Here is a 25528-nt window from a genome sequence, read left to right as displayed (position 1 = left end):
GGATAATATGTAATCAATCAAATATTGGCCTTTTGACAATCCTTGCAATAAATAGTTGTTCTTATGATCATGATATGGTTTAAGAAACATGAAAGAAAGATTCTCCTGGGCAATGACTGTAGAACATCGTATTTATTTGTAACTTTTTTCACAAGGAGTGTCCAGATTAATGGGGTCTCATTGTATATGTTGGGTACAGTTAAAAGGAAGACTGCATCAAAGTAGATCCATTTCATGTTTGTCTAGTATTGTGCATATTTATATCCCCACAGAGAAATGTGCATGGTTAGTCCCAAGATATATGCACAGGCAATCTTTACATTGTTTACCAGCATATTATTAACTGACTTCTTTCTCAATTGAATTTTAAATTGACATAATGGGCTATTGTACTTTCTCAAGTGAAGTTGTGTTACCGTATTCAACGTAATACGCGCCCCGCTCTAATAAGCACCCACAGCGATATTTGCTAATATATTGGCTAGTGAGCAATCCCAATTAGCACCACTTCCGATTGTTAAAGGTACACAAGACTTATTTATTCTTGTATAATACGTGTGTTATATGCATCCTTAATTATCGGAAATTAAATTCTGGAAAAACATATCTGACGTATATTTACATTTCAGGCTGTCTGCATAAACCATGAAAGTTACGATCTTTCGATTGTATTTCAACAAAATAATATTCTAATAAGAGCCCCCTATTTCTAAGTTTGAGAGCACCCTGGGCGCTTATTATGTCGAGTACCTTAAATTTAAGCCTGTTTAATCCAGCTTTGCTGAGTTGTTCTGGCATCTGCAGTAGGTGTTTAATGAGTTGATTCAGTGACATGGTTCTCATGATGATGATGTCACATATGTTACGGATGGTGGTATTGTGTCATCTGACAATTATCCACACACTATCAGTTAACAACAATGACATTTTGGAATGCAGAGCAATGGCACGACTTCAAGTAACAGCCAAGTAGGAGGCTTAGAGAATTTTAAAGTTTAATTTAAATTTTATAAAGTCAACTAATAATTTTTCAGTTTCCATTGAATATAAATTAATTTCACTACTTCATGAAAATTATACCATAATACAATGTAATCCAAATTTTATATCTGTGTTGAGGTAATGATCTGTTGCATTTAAGATTTACTCTATCTGGTCTTTGAAGGTGTGTGTTAAATACCCAATGTGATGTGTACGGCTACTGACTGTGATACCCACAAGGAAACTGTGATATGTTATATTACCCATTATGATAATAAATCCTATGTTTCATACCTGTGTGAAAGTTTTGTGGATATCTATCTCTCCCACATACATACATACATATCTATCTATCTATCTATCTATCAGATATCTGCTTTATTTTTTTACCCGCTTTGAATTGGAAAAGTCGAGTTTAATACAACAAAAGTCACACCGAACACAAATATTCACCTACTGTGAGGTATCGTATTCAGAGAAAAAGATCTGCTATTAATGATATCTAACTGAACATTACCAGTGGAAATGCATAGAAGCTCAGAGTTTGAAAGGTCACAGATAATTTTTTATTTTTTTATTTTTTTTATTTTTATTATTCCATTCCATATATATTGTTACAAGTGTAGGTATTAACATGTACATATAAGACAGAATTAACACAAGTTATAGTTTTCATAGGTGAGGGATCACAGATAAATTAGTAATTATCAGCATAATTTATTTCATGATGTATAGGATACAAAACAGACTCTCACGCTATATACTTACAGGGTCACTAATATATCTTGAGATAACAAAGTGTTCATGAAAAAAGGGATCATGAATAGGAACAATAGGTTTTTGATAACAAGGAACTGCAAAATATCATTCATTACAGGTATGTCAAAAGAACATAGGAACATCCCGACATGAAAAATATAAAGTCTCCCTGATTTCATTTCTTCTCTGCAAGTGAAACAAACCATCACCGTATCTGAGTCAACAACACCGTCAACAGCACACATCAGTCAATTACATATCAATCAACAACACCGTTAACAACAGACATTAGTCATTGACACAGTCAACACCACACCTCAGTCAAAGACGGCCATTCTGCATTTTGATTAACACACCATGAATTAAAGGCACATAAGGCAGTTTCTTACACGTATGCATATTCTTACATTTTCTTCCTGCCACAATATGAGTGTGTTTGATATGATACCACACTTTATACATGTAAGTGTTACCAGCAGTATTTGTCCAGAAGATGGGGGTTTCTGGGGTAACAGGGTCTGGACAACAAAGGTTTCACTGTATTTGGATTGATGAATGACTTGGAAATATACCCCTTTTGACAAAGTAAGCAACAACCTCTGAACCTCATGTGAAACCTGATGGAAGCAGGTAGAAGCCCCCCCCTCCTGCAATATAGAAGCAACACTGTTTCCCTCCCTCCGTCTACTAACAATCCCGTTAAACTACAATGTTTTACGCTAATACGATACCTCTCTGTGTGAAAATCTAAAAACACAATCATTAAAGATTTTATCAGGTGAACGTTGACCAATATACATGAGGATGTTTTTTAGCCAATCAGATTTCAGAATTCTGAAACAATTCAGTTTGATTTGTAAATTTTGATTTTGACATTTGAAAACCCACAGAACAAATATTTATTTGATGGTACTCCCTCTTGGTGCTCAGGATTGACAGGGTGTGTTAAAAATACATTAGATAATGGCCCCATCTTTTTTATCTACATTCGGAACTTGATGTCTTGGTTTGTTTTCAAGATACAAATGTCAGATATAATGGTGTCATCAGATCTTCAAGCAGAGTGGTATTGTATCAAAGTAACAGATCTAATATTAATTAGATTAATCTGCCATCACCTCCCATCTGCCACTCACTACGGTGTCTTGATAATGTCAATGATTTTCTTATACACAACGTTAACAGCATCCACACCCCAGATGAAGTCAAGATGATTCCACTTCGGGATGTAGAAACTCCCCTGCAGCTGACCACGAGTCAGCTTGGACATCAGCAGCTTCACATCCTGCAGACAAAGTAATGTAGTCCCCATCAGCAAATGTTACCCAATACAGGCCATGTCAACAACTTTGGTAATGATATGTAATGTTAACCCAATACAGGCCTTGTGAACAAGTCTGGTGGTGATATGTAATGTTAACCCAATACAGGCCTTGTGAACAAGTCTGGTGGTGATATGTAATGTTAACCCCAATACAGGCCTTGTGAACAAGTCTTGGTGATATGTAATGTTAACCCAATACAGGCCTTGTGAACAAGCCTGGTGGTGATATGTAATGTTAACCCAATACAGGCCTTGTGAACAAGTCTGGTGGTGAAATGTAATGTTAACCCAATACAGGCCTTGTGAACAAGTCTGGTGGTGATATGTAATGTTAACCCAATACAGGCCTTGTGAACAAGTCTGGTGGTGATATGTAATGTTAACCCAATACAGGCCTTGTGAACAAGTCTGGTGGTGATATGTAATGTTAACCCCAATACAGGCCTTGTGAACAAGTCTTGGTGATATGTAATGTTAACCCAATACAGGCCTTGTGAACAAGTCTGGTGGTGATATGTAATGTTAACCCAATAAAGGCCTTGTGAACAAGTCTTGGTTTTATGTAATGTTAACCCAATACAGGCCTTGTGAACAAGTCTGGTGGTGATATGTAATGTTAACCCAATACAGGCCTTGTGAACAAGCCTGGTGGTGATATGTAATGTTAACCCAATACAGGCCTTGTGAACAAGTCTGGTGGTGAAATGTAATGTTAACCCAATACAGGCCTTGTGAACAAGTCTGGTGGTGATATGTAATGTTAACCCAATACAGGCCTTGTGAACAAGTCTGGTGGTGATATGTAATGTTAACCCAATACAGGCCCTGTGAACAAGTCAGGTGGTGATATGTAATGTTAACCCAATACAGGCCTTGTGAACAAGTCTGGTGGTGAAATGTAATGTTAACCCAATACAGGCCTTGTGAACAAGTCTGGTGGTGATATGTAATGTTAACCCCAATACAGGCCTTGTGAACAAGTCTGGTGGTGATATGTAATGTTAACCCAATACAGGCCTTGTGAACAAGTCAGGTGGTGATATGTAATGTTAACCCCAATACAGGCCTTGTGAACAAGTCTGGTGGTGATATGTAATGTTAACCCAATACAGGGCTTGTGAACAAGTCTGGTGGTGATATGTACTCACAAATAAGGGCAGATTACTTGAAATAAGCAAACAGTTTCTGCAGGAATTTTGCCATCTATAATGTTTTGGAATCACACATTTCCAACAACACCAGGTATATATCGAGATGTATGAGAGACCGAGACCGGTGTAGAGCAGGTAGACATATGTCCAAGTTGTTGACTTACCTGTAAATCAGCTAGCCAGTCGTTCTCTGCATAGAACAGGTAGACAGGTGTGTCCATGTTGTTGTCTTACCTGCACATCAGCCAGCCAGTCGTTCTCTGCATAGAACAGGTAGTCAGGTGTGTCCATGTTGTTGACTTACCTGTAAATAAGCAAGCCAGTCGTTCTCTGCATAGAACAGGTAGACAGGTGTGTCCATGTTGTTGACTTACCTGCACATCAGCCAGTCACTCGTTCTCTGCATAGAACAGGTAGACAGGTGTGTCCATGTTGTTGACTTAGCTGTACATCAGACAGCCAGTCGTTCTCTGCATAGAACAGGTAGACAGGTGTGTCCATGTTGTTGACTTACCTGTACATCAGCCAGTCGTTCTCTGCATAGAACAGGTAGTCAGGTGTGTCCATATTGTTGATTTTACCTGTAAATCGTCCAGACAGGCTTTCTCTGCATAAAACAGGGAAGACTGGTGTGTCCATGTTGTTGACTTACCTGCACATCGTTCAGCCAGTCATTCTCTGCATAAAACAGGTAGACTGGTGTGTCCATGTTGTTGACTTACCTGTACATCAGCCAGCGAGTCGTTCTCTGCATAGAACAGGTAGATTTGTGTCCATGTTGTTGACTTACCTGTACATCAGCCAGTCGTTCTCTGCATAGAACAGGTAGTCAGGTGTGTCCATATTGTTGATTTTACCTGTAAATCGTCCAGACAGGCTTTCTCTGCATAAAACAGGGAAGACTGGTGTGTCCATGTTGTTGACTTACCTGCACATCGTTCAGCCAGTCATTCTCTGCATAAAACAGGTAGACTGGTGTGTCCATGTTGTTGACTTACCTGCACATCGTCCAGCCAGGCTTTCTCTGCATAGAACAGGTAGACAGGTGTGTCCATGTTGTTGACTTACCTGCACATCGTCCAGCCAGGCTTTCTCTGCATAGAACAGGTAGACTGGTGTGTCCATGTTGTTAACTTACCTGTACATCAGCCAGCCAGGCTTTCTCTGCATAGAACAGGTAGATATTTGACCATGTTGACTTACCTGTGCATCAGCAAGCCAGTCGTTCTCTGCATAGAACAGGTAGATTTGTGTCAATGTTGTTGAATTACCTGTACATCAGCGGGTCGTTCTCTGCATAGAACAGGTAGATATGTGTCCATGTTGTTTACTTACCTGTACATCAGCCAGCCAGTCATTCTCTGAATAGAACAGGTAGACAGGTGTGTCCATTTTGTTGACGTCATACAAAGGTGGTGTCGACTGAAGCAAATTTGAAATTTTATTGAGTTAGTGAGTGAGTATGGTTTTATGCTGGGCAGTGATGACTTAGCATTACACCACTGCCAAAGGCTAATTTGCATATCATGTGACCAAACTTTTGTCTTGATTGTAAACAAATGCACTTATTCTGAAATCAGAACAGGCTGGCCTAATGCAAACCTTTTGGTTTTTAAACACGTTTTTGCATAATTATAGAGATATACTACAACTGCAACAGAGACAGTATAGCTTTACACATTAAAGTGACCCTATCACTAGCTATCCATAAGGCTTTGATGTCTGCACGTGGAGCCATACAACCAATCTAAACAAAGGATAGATATGCAAATAGAAATAATTTTCCACATTTTCCATCAAAGTTAAAATATGTCTATCTAAATGCGTAGATAAAAAAATAAAATAAAACAAATGAAAACATATCCAACATCTTGAAAGGACTGAGTAGACGTTAAAAAATTGTCACATGTCATTGGGCTCGCCGCATGGAATTATGGGTAGGAGATTGGTTCTAACCCAGGGCTGTGCATGACAACAGGACATCAGTGGTCAGTGATGTGATCTCACCTGGTTGTAATGCTTCTGGTTATCTGTCGCAGATCCGTAGTCGTACATCTGAAAGGCCTTGGTCCTCACACCCTGCAGTGAAACATGGCGTTCTGAGGGACAGGCTATATATGACAGAAGTCGCATCAGCAAGTGAATGGAAGACTGTTTGTTTGTTTCTAAGGCCACACTCAGCAATTTTCCAGCTGTATAAAGGTGGTCTGTAATAAAGCTAGTCCAGTGCTTAGTACATTTCACTGTCAGAATATTGCCATTTTTCCATCTACATACACCATAAAAATGTTCACGTTCCACGCATCATTACTATTCGTTATGAGGTACACACTAATCTTTGCGACATGCAAGAGAAGAAAATATTTGAAACATATTTATCTAACCATGGTTACCAAATCAAATTATAAGGCCTTTTAGAGGTAAGACTGCCAAATTGAATACTTTTTCAAGCCTGTAGAACTTGATGAAAATCTGCAGTCTGTGTTCGAATTTGAAGAGTCTTGGGGCCTCAAGTCTCCTGTCTGTATGAATCATAGGCACCTGCTATTATTCTATTATCTACTATGAATCTATCATCTACTATTAAACTATGAGAGTGAGTGAGTTGGGTTTAACACCGCTTTTAACAGTATTCCAGTTATATCACGGAGTGTCAGCTTAATGTGGGAGGAAAGCCCAAAGTGATGCAGGTCTCAGATGTTTACCACTTCGGTGAAACCCACGAGCACGGGTATGGTGCTGACAAACCTAGAAACATAATCGGGGCGAACCAGGATTCGAACCCACAATCATAGGTTTCTGGCGTGCCCAAGGGATGCAACTCTGCACAGCGAATCGCGGCGCCTTAGACGACGGGGCCACCCATGTCCCCTATTAATCTATGATCTACTATCAATCTATTATATACAATCAAATGTTCATCAACTTGTAGATTCATTGACCACCCATGCCCCCTATCAATCTATGATCTGCTATTAATCTATTATATACAATCAAATGATCATCAACTTGTAGATTCATTGACATACATTCCCAATGTCTGTACGTCATAATCATCATTCTGTAACACACCGAGTTGACCTACAGAGGAAGCACTGTATGAGTATAATGTGTAAGTTCCAGGCACTCCCCACTGTCATATGAGTCCAGCGATTTATATGGGATTCGAAACCATGTGCCCTTGCCAGGCAAACTGGGAATAAAAATCAATATTTGTTCAACATTGGGATTTCTAACAAAAATTTACTTTCCTAAATTCTATTTTTTTAGCATTGTTTGTTAAAAAAGCATTGAAGCCTCTTCCTCTTTATTGATGCTGTTATCATGTGAGAAACAGTGACCTCGGCCAAGCCACAACGTTGGTTAGTTACTTAGTTATAGCTGTACTCACATGAAGTGGGTATCTTTAATTTCCTACTTCGGATTGTCATAACATTTGCTCCAGATTTGGGGCCAAATATCTGCCTCTGAGCAGGTCTAGAAAAAAGGTTTCCGGTTGTACATCTGAGTATTGATAGCTTACCCCTCCCTCCTTACCTGGGCAAAGTGTACCATGTCCTGTACAGAGGTGCCTGCTGGCGTGTGGCTGATGTACACCGGGAGCCGACTCTGAAACAATATGTCACTGTCTGTACATATAACATGATGTTTTACTGTTAAAAGGGAGACTCGCCTGGTTGATGTTCTACATGGAGACTGACCTGATTGAGGTTCTACGGGGATTCTGGCCTGATTGGTGTTCTATAGGGAGACTGACCTGATTGGTGTTCTACGTGGAGACTGACCTCACTGATGTTCTACAGGGAGACTGACCTGATTGATGTTCTACAGGGAGACTGACCTGATTGGTGTTCTACAGGGAGACTGACCTGGTTGATGTTCTACAGGGAAACTGACCTGATTGATGTTCTACAGGGAGACTGACCTGATTGATGTTCTACAGGGAGACTGACCTGATTGATGTTCTAGAGGGATACTGACCTGGTTGATGTTCTACAGGGAGACTGACCTGACTGATGTTCTTAAGGGAGGCTGACCTGATTGATGTTCTACAGGGAGACTGACCTGATTGATGTTCTACAGGGAGACTGACCTGATTGATGTACTACAGGGAGACTGACCTGATTGATGTTCTAGAGGGAGACTGACCTGATTGATGTTCTAGAGGGAGACTGACCTGGTTGATGTTCTACAAGGAGACTGACCTGGTTGATGTTCTACAGGGAGGCTGACCTGATTGATGTTCTACAGGGAGACTGACCTGATTGATGTTCTAGAGGGATACTGACCTGATTGATGTTCTACAGGGAGACTGACCTGGTTGATGTTCTACAGGGAGACTGACCTGGTTGATGTTCTACAGGGAGGCTGACCTGATTGATGTTCTACAGGGAGACTGACCTGATTGCTGTTCTAGAGGGATACTGACCTGGTTGATGTTCTACAGGGAGACTGACCTGGTTGAGGTTCTACAGGGAGACTGACCTGGTTGATGTTCTACAGGGAGACTGACCTGATTGATGTTCTACAGGGAGACTGACCTGGTTGATGTTCTACAGGGAGACTGACCTGATTGATGTTCTAGAGGGATACTGACCTGGTTGATGTTCTACAGGGAGACTGACCTGGTTGAGGTTAGACACATCGTATCCAGCAATGAGGAAGAGGACGTTCGAGCACAGGAAGCGGGTGTGCTTGTCCTGACACACTGTGTCGGCCAGGAGCTGCAGGATTTCGTCGTGGGGCAGGAAGTCCCTGTGCTTGAACAACTTATATATTTCCTGAAACACACACAAAGAGGTCACAGGTCACAGGTCTCAGGCCACAGGTCACTGGCATGTCAGAAGTTGCTGCAAAATGCAAAAGCATGGTAAAAAGGAACCAAGAACAGTTCCTCTACCTCATCTGCTCTCAATTTTCAGCCTTACAGCTGTTGAGAGTGGTTTGAGATATGTAAGGCCAAAAGACCTCTTGCACTAAGAGGTGAACACAGGTAGGTAAGTAGGTAGGTAGGCAGGTAAACATTGGTACAGAGGTAAAGAATCATGTTTTTTTCATGATGACAAGTTACCATGGTTACATATGTGCAAAAAGATTCATGTCACATCTGAATGATGTTTTGTCTGTTGTTTAACGCCGCACTCAGCAATATTCTAGCTATATGACAATGGCCTGGAAATAACGGAGTCTGGCCCTGACCACCTAGTGATAGATATTGTGAACAACGAGCCATGCCTGTACAATGACACATAATCAACCATGTCACCAAGCCTGACCCCGATCCATTTGGTCGCCTCTTACAAACGGGGCTGTGAATGATGAATCAATCAGATTCCCGAAAGCATTTTTTAAAATCAAAGAATATTGTAATCTTGTCGTGTTCATGTTCAAGTGAATCAGGTGTAAATTAACGCATTCAACATAACCTTTGGGTATCTATACCAAAGTGTAAACTATGACTGACATCACATGGACTGTCAACTCACCGAGTCGGAGATATCTGACAGGTACTTGAGTGGACTGATGATGTTGCCGACAGTGACAACTGGACCCATTGCAAAGAATTTCTTCACCTTTGAATATTGAAATGACACGTAAATGAACATGAAGATCAACACCCTCGTGACGAACACTGGGCATCACGATGTCTATGCTACAGATTCAGTTAAGTAAAGATTCATTAACCAAACTGAGACAAGGAGTACCTCAAGTCCTGAAAGTCAGGCAAAGCTCATGTAAAAATGAACCGTGTGAAACCGTGATAACCTGCATAACACTGCTGCTAGTGGACCCAGCAACATATTCCTATATTAAGGAATCCTGGTTCTGCAGACTCTGCTACAGGATTTCGGGGCGGTTGGGTAGCCTAGTGGTTACAGCGTTTGCTCGTCACGCCGAAGACCCGGGTTCGATTCCGGACATGGGTACAATGTGTGAAGCCCATTTCTGGTGTCCCACGCCGTGATATTGCTGGAATATTGCTAAAAGTGGCGTATAACCAAACTCACTCACTCACTCACTCACTCATGATTTACACTACTGTCCTGCTCCAGGAGTTCAAACATTTGTTTATACGACTTGTTTGTTTGTTATTTAACGTCACACTCAGCAGTATTACATCTATATGACGGCAGCCTGTAAATAATCAAGTCAGGACCAGACTATCCAGTGACTGAGCAACAATCCACTCCATCAAGGTATGATGACAAACAATCAACCAAGTCACCAAACCGGACCACCAATTCATTTGGTTGCCTCTTACAACAAGGGGATTGCTGGGGATCTATTCTAACCCAGAACCCACTTGGGAGATCAGCAGAAGTTTGCTGGGGATCTATTCTAACCCAGAACCCACTTGGGAGATCAGCGGAAGTTTGCTGGGGATCTATTCTAACCCAGAACCCACTTAGGAGATGAGCGGAAGTTTGCTGGGGATCTTTTCTAACCCAGAACCCATACTGGGAGATGAGTGCAAATTACTGGGCACTGTTCTAACCCGTACCATGATAGTTCATGCTCATTGGAGGCAGGGTTGCATCCCTTCGGCATGCCAGAAAACTATGAATGTGGGTTTGGATACTGATTCCCCTCAATTATGTTCCAAGGTTTGTCAGCACCATACCCGTGCTCGTGGGTTTCACCAAAGTGGTAAACAACTGAGACCTTCATCACATCAAGCTGACACACCAAGATAAAATGTAACACTATTCAAAGCTGCATAAACCCAACTCACTCTCACTCACCCAAAGCCCACTCATTCACCCTTCTTAACATACTGCTCTCGTACCTTTTTATTCATTTCCGGATACTGAGACAGAGCGGCAAAGGCTTGCAAGGTACCCTGGGAATGACCTACATAGTAGAGGTCTGATTGCCCAGACTGCTTGAGGGCGAAGTTCAACTGTGCCGGGAAGTCATACTTGGCAAACTCATCCCAGCTGAATCATACAAGGGAAAGTAGTGGAGGAAATATTTAGAAATAATAACAACCCACACTCCGGCGCAATACAAGAGGTGAGGTGAAATGGGGATGAACATTGCGTCCAAGATTATTGCACTTATATAGTGAAGTGCATGTACGTGTGTGTGTTTGTGTGGCTGCTTGTACTAGTCCGGACTGATGCCGATTTATAGTGCTAGCTCACTGAGATACCATGCCGCAGTTTAACATGAATACCCCACTCAGATACAGTATACTGACTCCTAGCCGACCAGTCCTTGTTTTAGCCCCTGGCAGGGTAACAAGTACCATCTTTTAACGTCTTAAAGTATGACGCGGCCGGGGATCGAACCCCGGACCTTCCGCTCTCCGGGCGCACGCTCTACCACTAGACCACGGAGGCCGTCTGCTTTACAAGAGTGAGAACAACCCTCACACAACACAAGAGGAAGAAGATTATGTCGAACCTTGCAGGATGATTACATGCATATCTTCCTCATCAACACCCAGTCATAGAAGGAAAAGCAGATGAGGAAACTGTGAGGCGGAAGTGTCAACAAACATACCAGGCCTCAAACCAGATGGTTTACACTTCCTCCTGATAACTCCAGGACCCATTGCACAAAGTGATCTTAGCGCTATGACTATTGTATGCCTATGTTAAAGAATGGGAGTTACGATCATCTTAGCGCCAAGATCGCTTTGTGCAAGTGGGTCCTGTTCATTAGCATAGATTTACATGGCATTAAGATAGCTTTTGGGACATGGTACTGTTTCACGAAGCAAACTTAGCACTACGACTGTCTTAAGTTTACTTGCACCATGGGGGATGTGATCATCTTAGCGCTATGACATCATAAGTTTAGCTACACGCATCTTCCCGAGCCAAGGGGAGAAGATAGAATATGTGATCGTCTTCGTGATATGATGGACATGAGACTAGTTACACCATCAGATAAGTAATTGGCCTAGTACTAAGGCTGTCATAAGTTTAGTTACACCATGGAAAATGCAATCTTAGCTCTATGACTGTTTTAAATCTAGTTCCATCATGGGAGATTAGCATCTTAGCGCTAGGTACACCACAGGGGGATTTGATCACCATGTGACAAAGATTGCTTTGTGGGATGGCCTAGGACACTGAACTGAAGGTGTTAATAGTTTGCTTTGTGTGATCAGTTTATTCAAGTATGACCGGAATGGTTTCCCTGTGCGCCGTGTCCGTTCAGCAAGACACTGACTGCAGCTGCAGGTTTCGGTGTCTCTACATACCTGAACTCCCAGAATGCATCTTGATCTGGTTTCAGTGAGACATGTCGGAGGGAGTAGGAATTACCGCGGTTGTTGCCAAGCCAGACGTCGAAGCCAGCATCAGCCAGTATATACGCTGGTAAGATAAATGTAAGACAAATGTAAGATAAATGTAAGATAAATAAACTCTTGTATGAACACAATGCAGCAATAACCTGTTTCTGATGTCAACAGTGAAACAACTGATTTACAAACTCATTAATCTTTTTTTGTAAACCCATGCTACAAACTAATGTTCTTATAAAACAGAATCATGTAAACTTAGGTAGTACAGCTCTTAAAAGCCAAATTAATGGCAGTAAAATGGAAACCCATGTCATAATTGCGAATTACACGAAACAGATTTTATTCCTTTCACAATTGGGACTACTGATCATAAAAACAATATACTGCATTCATGATGAAGGCAATATTGTTTTCGGTTATCGCCCCAATATCTTGTTTGTTTGTTTGTTGTTTAACGCTGCACTCATACAGCAATATTCCAGCTATATGATGGCGGTCTGAAAATAACTGAGTCTGGACCAGAAAATCCAGTGATTGACATCATGAGCATCGATCCACGCAATTGGGATACGATGACATGCATAAACCAAGTCAGCGAACCTAACCACCTGATCCCGTTCGTAGCCTCTTACGACAAGTATGGGTTGGTATTCTATCCTGTATCTTCACGGGTCTCCCCAATATCTATTGGCCTGAGTTTCTGAAGATGCTTCATAGCCTGTTGTAAGCCTGGCATCAGGAAGACAAGATACTAGAACATTTTTGTAAATGTTTTTAGCATGTTTATGGAACCTACTTTATGCATAGTATCTAGGTAGGGTACAATATTTCTTGTATTACAGTGCTTTTACATTAGCTTAAGGGCACACTTAGAAATCAAATTTTTACCTACAATACCTTGTTAATATGTTTAGTATTTGTTTTGTTTGGTTGTTTGTTTTTAACGCCTCACTCAGCAATATTCCAGCTATATGACAGCTGGCTGTAAGTAATCGAGTCTGGACCAGACAATCCAGTGATTGACATCATGATCATTAATGTATGCAACTGGGATACAATGACATGCATCAACCAGGACAGCGAACCTGACCACCCGAACCCATTAGTCGTCTCTTAAGACAGGCATAGTTGCCTCATAGTCGCCTCTTATGACAAGCATGGGTTGGTGAAGATCAATTCATAGTTTAGCATGTGAAGCCAGTGATAACATTTGTCTCCTTTGCTCAGCAGAACTGGACGAACTGTGTGTCACAAACCTATTTCTGTTGTTTAAATGAAAAGTATTCATCCTGTTTGAACATTTAAATCGCAAAGGACACATCTAAACATATTTATGAGTGCCTTGTGACCCATTTGAAATAAGCTACATCTTTATCCCTGTACATATCCTCTATGACATAGCAAGTCCAACACACGATTCCAACACACGATTCAGAGGGGGCATGGGTGCCCCAGTCGATTGAGACGTCACAATTTGCTTGCAGAGTTGTGTCCCTTGGGCACGCCAGAAACCTATGATTGTGGGTTCGAATCCCGGTTCACCCAGATTATGTTTCGAGGTTTGACAGCACCATACCCGTGCTCGTGGGTTTCACCGAAGTGGTAAACAGCTGAGACTTGCATCACTTTGAGCTTTCCTATTAAGCTGACACACCATGATATAACTGGAATACTGTTAAAAGTGGCGTTAAACCCAACTCACTCACTAACTACACAAGATTCAGGCACAAACCAAACTGACAAGTCATCGGACACATTGTTGTGTACTTAGTCAGAAATGTATGACTGGCATATTTTTCTTCCCAGTACAAAGTCCATGTGACCTTCAGAAACAACCTTGTGGCTAAACAGAAACACAAAGTATACATTCTCTGGTAGTTAGGTTTGAAAAGTTGGATTGGGCAGGCAGAAAGTTTTCCTTGTGTGTAAAATAAGCCATTAACTCAGAAGTAGGACGATTCATCTGTCTCATAAAGATACACATTATATGGGAGTTTTGAACGTAATGTCAGATACTGACAGCCAAATAAATACTGTGACAGTCAAATAAATACTGTGACAGCCAAATTAATACTGTGACAGCCAAATGAATACTGTGACAGCCAAATGAATACTGTGACAGCCAAATAAATACTGACAGCCAAATAAATACAGTGACAGCCAAATAAATACTGTGACATTGTTTAATAGAAGCACACTATGTAACTGTTCTTGATACAGTCAGGGTTTGAATGGACTCGAATCAAATATACTTACCGCCAAGAAACGTGAATACCAAACATGTTGGTTAATATATGAAGACTTTCTCATATTCAAGAGATATTAGATTGCAAAGGAGACAATTTTATGGATAACAACTACTTTAAATAGTAACGACGTCGTTTTGGTATAGCTCCTTATAACATTGTCAAGCAAGACTGAATCCGGAGGGGCGGTCGGGTAGCCTAGTGGTTAAAGCGTTTGCTCGTCACGCCGAAGACCCAGGTTGGATTCCCGACATAGGTACAATGTGTGAAGCCCTTTTCTGGTGTCCCCTGCCGTGATATTGCTGGAATATTGCTAAAAGCGGCGTAAAACCATACTCACTCTTTCACTGAATGAGGAACATTGTACAGAATATATATAGTAGGTGGAGGATTAACAGTAACAACAACTGCATACATGAGTGGGATAACATGAGTATGTAATGACAACAGAAGGATAATATTGTCAGAACATGATGGACAGAAAACACATTGGTGGAAGCCAATGAGACATGAAGCCAATTGAACAGGATAAGTTACATAGGTGTGGTGATTATTGCTTAATGAGTTCATAGTAGGCAGATGGGATGAAATAGCCTTGATCTCTGTTGACTGAACTACACCAAAATGTCACCTTCATGGTACACAAAGCCAGCGATCTGACCCACTCAGCCACCAAGGCTTCCACAAAATGAAAGTTTGACAACTGGTAGTCTAGATCACGTACTTTGTGTACCCCTCTGACAAGAGTAAATTGGCACGTATTCAGTTTTATTATAATTCCTAGTAGATTCTCAAGTAATTTGCATTATTTCTACTAAATCAAGACACAATTTGTCTCTTACTTGTCACGACTTTCCAATGTTTATTATGTCTGAATGCGGGCAGGTAACTTTGAAGATGGGTAGGCAACATACAGTCAAGTCTCATTAATCCGACACTCGTTAATCTGACAATCGGCTTTATCCGATACTAATGATGGGAACCGATTAAACCAATGCTATTGAGACCTGTTAATCCGACAGTCTCGCACTCCGACTCCGACACATCTAATTTGCAACGAATTACCTAAATTACTCATTAATCAGTCTCGTTAATACGACACAGTGATCAGCGTACTCCGTGGTTATCTGCCCACGAATACACAGCCAGTGGTTTGATGCGAGGCGAGTCGGCTGGTAGATGCATATTACAAAGCTGCTGAGATAAACTTTGCTTAACAATAAACAATTAATGTTTTAAATAAAGAAGACAGGATTAATCACATGCTTAGATTACCTCAATCTCATTAAAATCAGATACAAAGTCACGCTATCACCGATGACATCCCATTACAGGTCACGTCAGAAGAATCTTTCGCAAACTATGACTGACGAACGTTGGTAGTACTTAATTTTGTTTATCCGACATAATCATATGCAATCAGCCATGTAGGATTAACAGGACTTGACTGTATATGGGTAGACTAACATCTAGTCTCTGAAATGAACACATCTTACATAAAAAAACCGTTGTTCAGTTATCTTAATAAAAATATAATAAAAAGGAGCCCAGTGACTCTCTTCATTTTCAGACACTGCAGTGATCTAGACTTGCCAAACTTTATAGACTTGCATGGGCTGTATTTGATATATATTTGTATCAGGGTCTGTAAGACAGACTAGTATATGGGTATCAGGACCTACTGTCTTGTTGGCTTTTAAAATTATTTCAAACACTGCTGGGTACTATTTATTGTGAGGCTGCCCATGTGGAAAGTACTGGAAACAACAGTTGTGTACCTAAGCTTTCATTGGCCAGATTCGTGAGGAAGTTGGTGGTGGAACACAGCAGCCCGTGCTGGAGGAAGACCACGGGCCGGTTGGGGTCCTTGTTCGTGACCCCGTGTGGTATCCGCTGCACCCCCAGGAGGTAGCCGTCCTCCGTCTGTACGCTGTACTCCTCATACGGGTAGCCCTTGCTGGTAATCAGCTGGCTCTACAACACAAGGTCACGACAAACATTTGGAGTGTGACGATATATCAGACTGTTGCTGTATAGGAGCTGTTTGCCTTGTGATAGTATCAGATCTATAGGAATTTTAAAATGCCAATAGTATTGGCGAAAGCATGCACAACAATCGATCGTTTCAATCATGTTAATAGTCGCAATTAGTAATAAACAAAACATAAATAATGTGAATTTCAGACAATCACATGCCTGTGTGTGGGTTTGCAAGGATTATACAACAAGTTCAGAGTATTGTTTGATAGGCATTACTTAGAAGTTGACGGAAGACAAGATAGACACAATTTTTTTATGGATAACAACTTCTTTAATACTGTGAAAAGCGACGTTTCGGTATAGATCCTTATACCGGTGTCAAGCAAGGCTGAATGGGGGACATAGTGCAGAATATATATAGTAGGTGGGGGATTAACAGTAGAGGATTAACAGTAATTGTTAATCCTCTACTGTTAATCCCCCACCTACTGGTAATCCCACACCTACTATATATATTCTGCACTATGTCCCCCTTTCAGTTTTGCTTGACAACGGCATAAGGATCTATACCGAAACGTCGCTTTTCACAGTATTAAAGATATTGTTATCCATAAAAAAAAATATTAAAAATTGTGTCTATCCAGTCAGAGAAGAGGTTTTTTTTCTTCCCTTTGGTTGGTGGAAAATGGCTGACTTAGAGAATGTCAGCAATACTTGATAAATTTCTATTACACTGATTAATATATTCATCCATCTTCCTGAGGCAAGGGTGTTCACTGAGTATAATAGTCCAGTTTCCACCCGTAAAGTGGGTTTACAACTATTGCAATAGTTAAAATAGCTCCAATAGTCATCTTTAACAAATATATTCATTTTTTACAAGTTTACTGAAAACAAAATGCCAGTTTTGGCCAATATTGGCTTTTGAAATGCAATTAATACAAAACTAATACCAAGACTTGTTTTTAATTCTTCGGTCACTGTTAGGGTCTCTATTACCTGTATGTTTGTACTGTGATAGTTAAAAACACTAATGCAATAATTAAACATATATATATTGTGATGCTGATAATTGCAAATACTACTCAATACTGCTGTAATAATCATATCACAATGGAGTTAGTATTGTGAGAGTTAAAAATACTCTCTTGATAATACTGCAACAATAATACCATTGTTGCCATTGGTAGGGCGAGGCAAATGGGGTTACATTGAGGTTACAATTGTTACACCTATATACAGCTCCATGCTACTAGTTCAGACCTATTATCATCTTTTGACAGGATGGGGCCAAGGGATCAAACCACTGACTCTCTGGGGAGACACTCTATCAACTAGACTATGAAGGTTTTGTTTGTTTGTTTGTTTGTTGTTAACGCCGCACTCAGCAATATTCCAGCTATATGACGGCGGTGTGTAAATAATCGAGTATGGGACAGACAATCCAGTGATTGACATCATGAGCATTGATCCACGCAATTGGGATACAATGACATGCATCAACCAAGTCAGCGAGCCTGACCACCCGATCCTGTTAGTCGCCTCTTACGACAAGCATAGTCGCCTGTTACGTCAAGCATGGGTTGCTGAAGACCTATTCTACGACTATTATTACTTCTTGTGATATTATGGTGAATACTTTTTCTTGCCCATTCTGTAGACCTCCTGGCTGTAAACAGTTTATCCATTACCTATGTCAAGAAGTGACTGTGAGTGACTGATTGGGTTTTAACAGTACTCCAGTTATATCACGTTATGTCAGCTTAATGTTGGGGGAAAGCCTGAAGTGATGCAGGTCTCAGACGTTTACCACCTTGTTGAAACCCATGAGCTTGGGTATGGTGCTGACAAACCTAGAAACATAACTGGGGCGAACCGGGATTCGAACCCACAATCATAGGTTCCTGACATGCTCAAGGGAAGCAACTCTGCACAGTGCATTGCAGTATCTCAGATGACTGGGAAACCATGCCCCTTCCCCCCTCCCCCAATGTCCAGTAGATTGCAAGATACACTGTTTAGGTAACCATGGTAACTCTGACAGTAGTCTCAAAAAATGTTTTGAACAAGGAATGGATGCGCAGCTCACTTCGTACAACCCTGATTTTTACAGGATCTAAACTACTATGTCCCTTTTTATTATCAAACATATGAACACTATAGCATGTCTTGTGCTGGATTGATATTTCTGGTCATTAAATGGCAATATGTTCAGTCATCAATATATTTCCTGTGACTGATGCTGCTACAATCCATCTCCCCATGTTGTCAGCATGACTTTCAGGTTTCAACATCTCCAACTAGGTCACACCTGTTTCAGTGACCATCACATGATCACATGGGCTGGGCATTGAAATTGTAATTAATATCTATGGAAAATTACAAATTCAATTTCTGGTAATGTCAAGCTGAAGATATGAATACTTTACGATACACTGAATATACTGAATCTGCTTAAGCATTGATCACCAGGTCACAGTTGAACCAACTACTTCACAACACACAAGTATAAATATCACCAGGAAATAACTGCCCTGCTATTTCTACTGAAATGCACTGATGTCAAATATAATCAAATTCATTTACCACCAGTTTGTTGAATTACTTTTGTCAGCTGTCATGAAGCGAAGACCAACAGTTCAATAAAATATACTTCTCTCTCCTAAAAAATTGAACTTCTAACTGAATATTTTTGTAATTCCTAAAATGTTGCTTCTTCTGTTTACAATTTTTTCCTAAACTCTTTCTGACCTTTATGGTTTTGAAATATGTCTACACAGTTTTGTGCATTTGTGCCTGTTTTAGCCATCAATTATACACATATTTGCTGATAGTAGTCAATTTGTGATAAAAAGTATAATCTCTTGTGCAGTGTCCACAAACTGTTTGTTCAGGAATAGTAATATACACTAATTATTGTGTAAACAAAAATATATACACAACAGGAATAATTCATAAAAAGTACAGTGATCCCTCGCTACAACGCTATCTCCGGGGTCCAAATAATTGATTAGTGTTACAGATGATCAGCGGTTTAACAAAGGTCAAGTCATACAAAACAGTATACATGCTCTGCCTACCTAACACGATCTACGTTGCACATTTTAGAGTTTAAAAAAAAATTAGAATAGGCGTTGTTTATGATTCACAGTGTAAAAAAAGATTTATCGAGTATTAATATGTGCTATAAAAAAACCACATCACATCCTTCAGCTAATTCAGATGAATAACAAACTTGGTCAATAAAAGTATGAAATTTGATATAAAACATCATTAGACATGATGATTTACCATTGTTTTAAATGCAGAGATTAAGATTACCGTGTGTATGTGACAAGTAATGGTTATACCACGCCATGTGATCAATTATAGCCCATAAACAGTCAAGTGTCAAGTGGTATAATCAACTTGTACCACCCCCAATCACACTCCGCCCATTAGTTGACCTGACGTGACGGAGCAAGAAAATGCGCGAAAAGGTACCACCTATTTATTACGTCATTTTACCGCCTACATCAGAGATTTTGAACTTTGAATTGGCATTGGCAGAATACCCCGGACCCACTGTTACCAGTTATACTAAAACACCAGCTCTGAGGACCATGTGTGTATATTTATGATTAATTCCATCATAACTAAAAAGGACTTGAGCAAACAAACTGACTTGTGATTTTGAGAGCTACCTCATCCCACGAACCAAGAAGTGGTTGATAAGTAAAAGGGAACCAAGGGAGAAGGATATAGTACCCAACACCCCTAAGGTTACATAAGATCCCCACAGTCCACATACAGTGCCCCACAGAAAGTCAGTGCCAATTTTCGTGTCCCAATTTTGATTTAGAAAGTGACAATTGAGAAGGGCGACAAGAATATAATTATTGAGATCTAAGTTTATGGAACAATGACCCAGAGAGGACAAATTGCCTCACAATTTCTAATGTATTCAGCGTTAGAAACTGTCACAAGTCCTGTAGTCCTTGCCAAGGTGTCCAATAGTTAAGGTATGATAAGAACAAGTAGAGTTTTGTCCTTTTTTAAGGGCTTTGCTATATGTTATCATTATAAGGACTAGTGGACTAAAACGGTTAGTTTCTACCACTTGACTATTCTGTCGAAAGTTTTCAGAAAATATACATACTGTATTCGACTTAATAAGTGCCCTGCTCTAATAAGCCCCCACGTCGATATTTGCTAATATACTGGCTAGTGAACAATCACAATTAGCACCCTTCCGATTGATCAATGTACACTTATTTATTGGTGTATAATAAGCACTTGTGTGTTATATGCAACCTTAATTATGGGCACTTAAATTCTGGAAAATATACCTGTCGTGTTTGATACACACAGACTTTTCTTCTGTATTATTGCAGGCTTTCAGCATAAACCACGAAATTTACAATCTTTCAACTCTGTTTTTTTTCTTACCAAAATTATATTCTAATAAGAGCCCCCTAATTCTAATTTTGAGTGCGTCCTGGGCGCTTATTACGTTGAATACGGTATATGTTCAAGTTATCAACTACTAGTACACTGTAGAACATTTTTGCGTTCATTGACATTTGCCACACACAGCCAATGAGTGAAGAGTTCGATTTCTCTCTACAAGCCTTGTCACAGAGCTCCACCCACTTTCATAGACCACAGGGAGCTACGTTTACAGCATATAATCACAAGAAATATAGCATTCCCATTGGCTGAAGCTTTTGGGTGTGGTCCAAGCTTTGTTGGACAGAGGAATATCAAACAAGAACCAGGACAAGAAGCAACTGACAGTATCTGAACACACAACATATGCATATATCATAGGATTTATTTCAGGGAAACAAATGTAATTTTGCGCAAAATTATCATCATACATGACTTGTTTAAAAGTTCACATTTTCTAAAATTCTTTGTTTTTCTCGCTAGGAAAATGCTGGTAATGAAGTCAGAAATCATATTAAACCAAAAGTGTTGTTAACATTGAGTATCATTTTCCATGAGTTTGTAGTGTCTAGAATCATTTATGTTCAAAGTACATACATACTAAATATTCTGCAGTCCTACTAAGCGGAAACTTTATATGTTGATGTTGACCAAAGATTGTAATTTAATCCAAAACAAACCAATGTACATATATCTTGCTACATCTCTGTACTGCTCAGTGTTCAAGATTGTGTATTAACAGATCATTGCTATTGCCATAACTCCACATCACATGCCAAACCAAAGCTAGCATGGGTTGTTGGCCTAGACACCATACGATACAAAGAATTGTGTTTAGAAGACTCACAAATTACACTACAGGTTCATCAAGATGCTCACAATCTGTACTCATACTACAGGTACTTCAAGATTTACACAAGATATATCAATACTACATATACTTCAAGATGTACACAATCTGTACTAATACTACAGGTGCTCACAGATTACACAATCTGTACTAATACTACAGGTGCTTCAAGATGTACACAATCTGTACTAATACAGGTGCTTCAAGATGTATACAATCTGTACTAATACCACAGGTACCTATAGATGTACACAAGCTGTACTAATACTACAGGTGCTGTCCCACAATCAAAAATATTTACATAGTTATATATAACAGTACATACAAGTGAGCCACCTGTTAAGGGTTACGATAGACTTATAGAAATATATCACAGTATATACAGCATAAATATAATACTGTAAAAGGAGTACCATATTTGACGTAATAAGCGCCCACGACGATATTTGCTAATATATTGGCTCGTGAACAATGCCAATTAGCACCCTTTCCGATTGATCAATGTACACAATACTTATTTATTTGCGTATAATACGCACTCGTGTGTTATATGCACCCTTAATTATAGGCAATTAAATTCTGGAAAAATATATCTCTCGTATATAAACATTTCAGGCTGTCAGCATAAACCTTGTAATTTTTCTTTCAAATCTGTTTTTTTTCAACAAATTAATATTCTAATGAGAGCCCCCTATTTCTTATTTTGAGAGCACCCTGGGCGCTTATTACGTCGAACACGGTATTTAAAATATAATTCCGGTCACTCGACATGTAAAATATGTAGGTTTTGGCTGTAAAATATACATAATATTTAACGTATACACTACTGGCTGGCAACCAGTTATCGCCAAGTTCCAATTATCGCCAACTTCCTGTTACAGCCCATCTCATATTACTCTGGCTCTTTTTCATTGGAAGAGAGAAATATTTATCCGAAAAAAATGAATGAAACGGACTCTTCTGAGGAAATATTTTAAAAAAATAAATAAAAATAAACTTTCTCAAATAACACTTTAAAACGTTTTGTCACTGCTTTCTATCTGAGCCATATTTCCTAAAATGCATATACATGTATATATCGTGGAATCAATAGTACACAGTGCTAAGGATAAGCATGTGTAGATCAAATTTGGGGAACATTGTTTTTTGTCACTTTACATGTAAACGACAAATTGATAATAGCATTTCTTATTCAATTTGATGAATAAAACAATTGAGAGTGATACCTGAGATACTAAAAAATGTAATTTGTATAACTGAAGCAGTGTGCGTGATCACATAGCACGATAAAAAGTATATAAGTTGACAGGAAAGATCTATTTCCACTTTTTTTTTATTCCCTTTTGTAGCATTATAACAGAAATCTGTAGCAGACAGAAATAAGAGCATTTGCTCAAAGTTTCACACGAATTAAAGTTATTGGTATAGTCAACTTTGTTCACAGAATATCTCAGACATAACATGAAGAAAATGGTGACAACTGGTCAGTGACCAGCACAGGTACTCATAGGTGTACACAAGCTGTACTAATACTACAGGACTTTTAGATGTACACAAGCTGTACTAATACTACAGGACTTTTAGATGTACACAAGCTGTACTAATACTACAGTACTTTTAGATGTACACAAGCTGTACTAATACTACAGGACTTTTAGATGTACACAAGCTGTACTAATACTACAGTACTTTTAGATGTACACAAGCTGTACTAATACTACAGGACTTTTAGATGTACACAAGCTGTACTAATACTACAGTACTTTTAGATGTACACAAGCTGTACTAATACTACAGGACTTTTAGATGTACACAAGCTGTACTAATTCTACAGGACTTTTAGATGTACACAAGCTGTACTAATACTACAGTACTTTTAGATGTACACAAGCTGTACTAATACTACAGTACTTTTAGATGTACACAAGCTGTACTAATACATCAGGTACTTCTAAATGTACATGGGCTATACTAGGCCTAATACTACAATACTTTTAGATAAATACAGCAGTCCTTAATACCAGATCACATTTGATTATCATTGACATGACCAGCTGATGACAAACATGTTTTTACTCACAATATTCATGTTGACCTCTGGGTCTATTTTTGGCATGCGATAACCCATTTTGGTGACACTCAAATGCTCCAGCAAGGCTCCAACATCGTCTACGACGTAAGATTGTACAACTGTCACATGTAGACACGCAACTGTCGTCAGCAGCCATAACATCACATTGACCGGCGCCATCGCACGCTTTGTATTCCTTGACATTATTCCGCGCTCCTACTACTACAGCCGACCGGTCGGAAATGCTCGTCAGATGACCATTCAGAGACCTTATCTCCCTTCATTGTCATGTGATCAAGCCACCTCTGTGTGTCAAACTGACATATTATTCAGCCGACGAACAACACTGGACAGACCGACCCTTGGCCCCAAATAAAACTAGAGTTATTTCCCTTCTCAATGTAGACTTGCTTTCAATCGTAAGTTGCATGGTTTGCCGACAGGTTGACTTGCTGTGTGCCTTTTTCTTGAGGCTGGTTTTATGAATGACTGCCTCCGTGGTATGTAGATCTAGAGCACCATCGTTATGAACAATGAAAATATTAATATAAGCCTTTACTTCCCAATGTTCATTTTTGCGATTTCATTGTCTTTGTTTCTTGTTCACACGGAAATGAACCATTTTTTCTTGTACTTTTTCCACATTAAAAGTGTTAACATAGAAGTGTCATAGACAAAAATATAAAAACATCATATTTAATTAACATATTTTTTGCACTAAAACGATTTATATTTTTCACATTTACCAAGTGTTCTATTTCCATAACAAAAACACCATGGCTTATGCCCCTTGCAATATGACGTCATTGGTGCCAATTGATAAACATTATGACGTCATCATGCTTTGTTAGAGCCGCTTCACGTGGTGTAGGTACAGTTTTGTGATTCTAGCATCTCAGATGCCAGCCAGAATTGTGTTATGCTGAGTCACCCTGCGCCCGAGTGTGTCGTAGACCATGTTGTTTTACCGCAAACTGGTCCTTGATATCTTTTGCGTTGAGAATAGACAGGGACCCAGTTGAATTGGCACCAATTACGTCATAATCTAAGGGGGATAACTCAGGCCTATTTCGCTCGTAAAACGAAGGCCTCATAACGGCATATCACTTTCACTCTATTGTGAGCTTCCTACTTTCACTGTGAAAAAAATGAGTGTATATTTTCAAACACAGATACTAACTAATTCTAAAATTGCGTTTTGTTTAGAAAAAGAAAGAAAGTGATTTTTGCGTGTACACTTCCCCTTTAACCATAATAGAAAAAAATGCATAGATTCTGTTTATCAATTTAAACGATTCCGGAATAATTTTTTATATCACTTTAAAGAAAGTCTGACTGCCACAAATGTTGACATGCGTTAAGTCTTTCGTCACAACTCAATTTTTCCGTAACCAAGATGAGCACAAGAAGGAATGTCCCGAGTTGGTCGGCACAATGCTTGACGCCACATTGAAGTGTACTGTGGTTCTCTGACGTCATAA

General features: G+C 39.6%; 1 protein-coding gene across 1 annotated transcript; it reads right to left on the bottom strand.

Annotated features, from left to right (window-relative positions):
- Window positions 1–1582: 1582 nt before the first annotated feature.
- Window positions 1583–24407, bottom strand: LOC139474562 (lysosomal acid lipase/cholesteryl ester hydrolase-like). The gene is made up of 10 exons (XM_071257624.1): window positions 24057–24407; window positions 16497–16692; window positions 12428–12542; window positions 11003–11153; window positions 9702–9788; window positions 8841–8996; window positions 7753–7824; window positions 6223–6294; window positions 5551–5637; window positions 1583–3025 (listed from the first exon to the last, which is right to left on the bottom strand). The coding sequence occupies exons 1-10, from the start codon at window positions 24249–24251 to the stop codon at window positions 2876–2878; spliced, it is 1281 nt and encodes a 426-aa protein (XP_071113725.1). The 5' UTR covers window positions 24252–24407; the 3' UTR covers window positions 1583–2875.
- Between the last annotated feature and the right edge of the window lie 1121 nt (window positions 24408–25528).

The sequence above is a fragment of the Haliotis cracherodii genome, unplaced genomic scaffold, assembly GCF_022045235.1.
Source record: "Haliotis cracherodii isolate W230 unplaced genomic scaffold, xgHalCrac1.p SCAF_3, whole genome shotgun sequence".
Classification (NCBI taxonomy): Eukaryota; Metazoa; Mollusca; class Gastropoda; order Lepetellida; family Haliotidae; genus Haliotis; species Haliotis cracherodii.
Note: the sequence above shows the minus strand (reverse complement) of the source record. Positions and strands in the feature narration are given on the sequence as shown.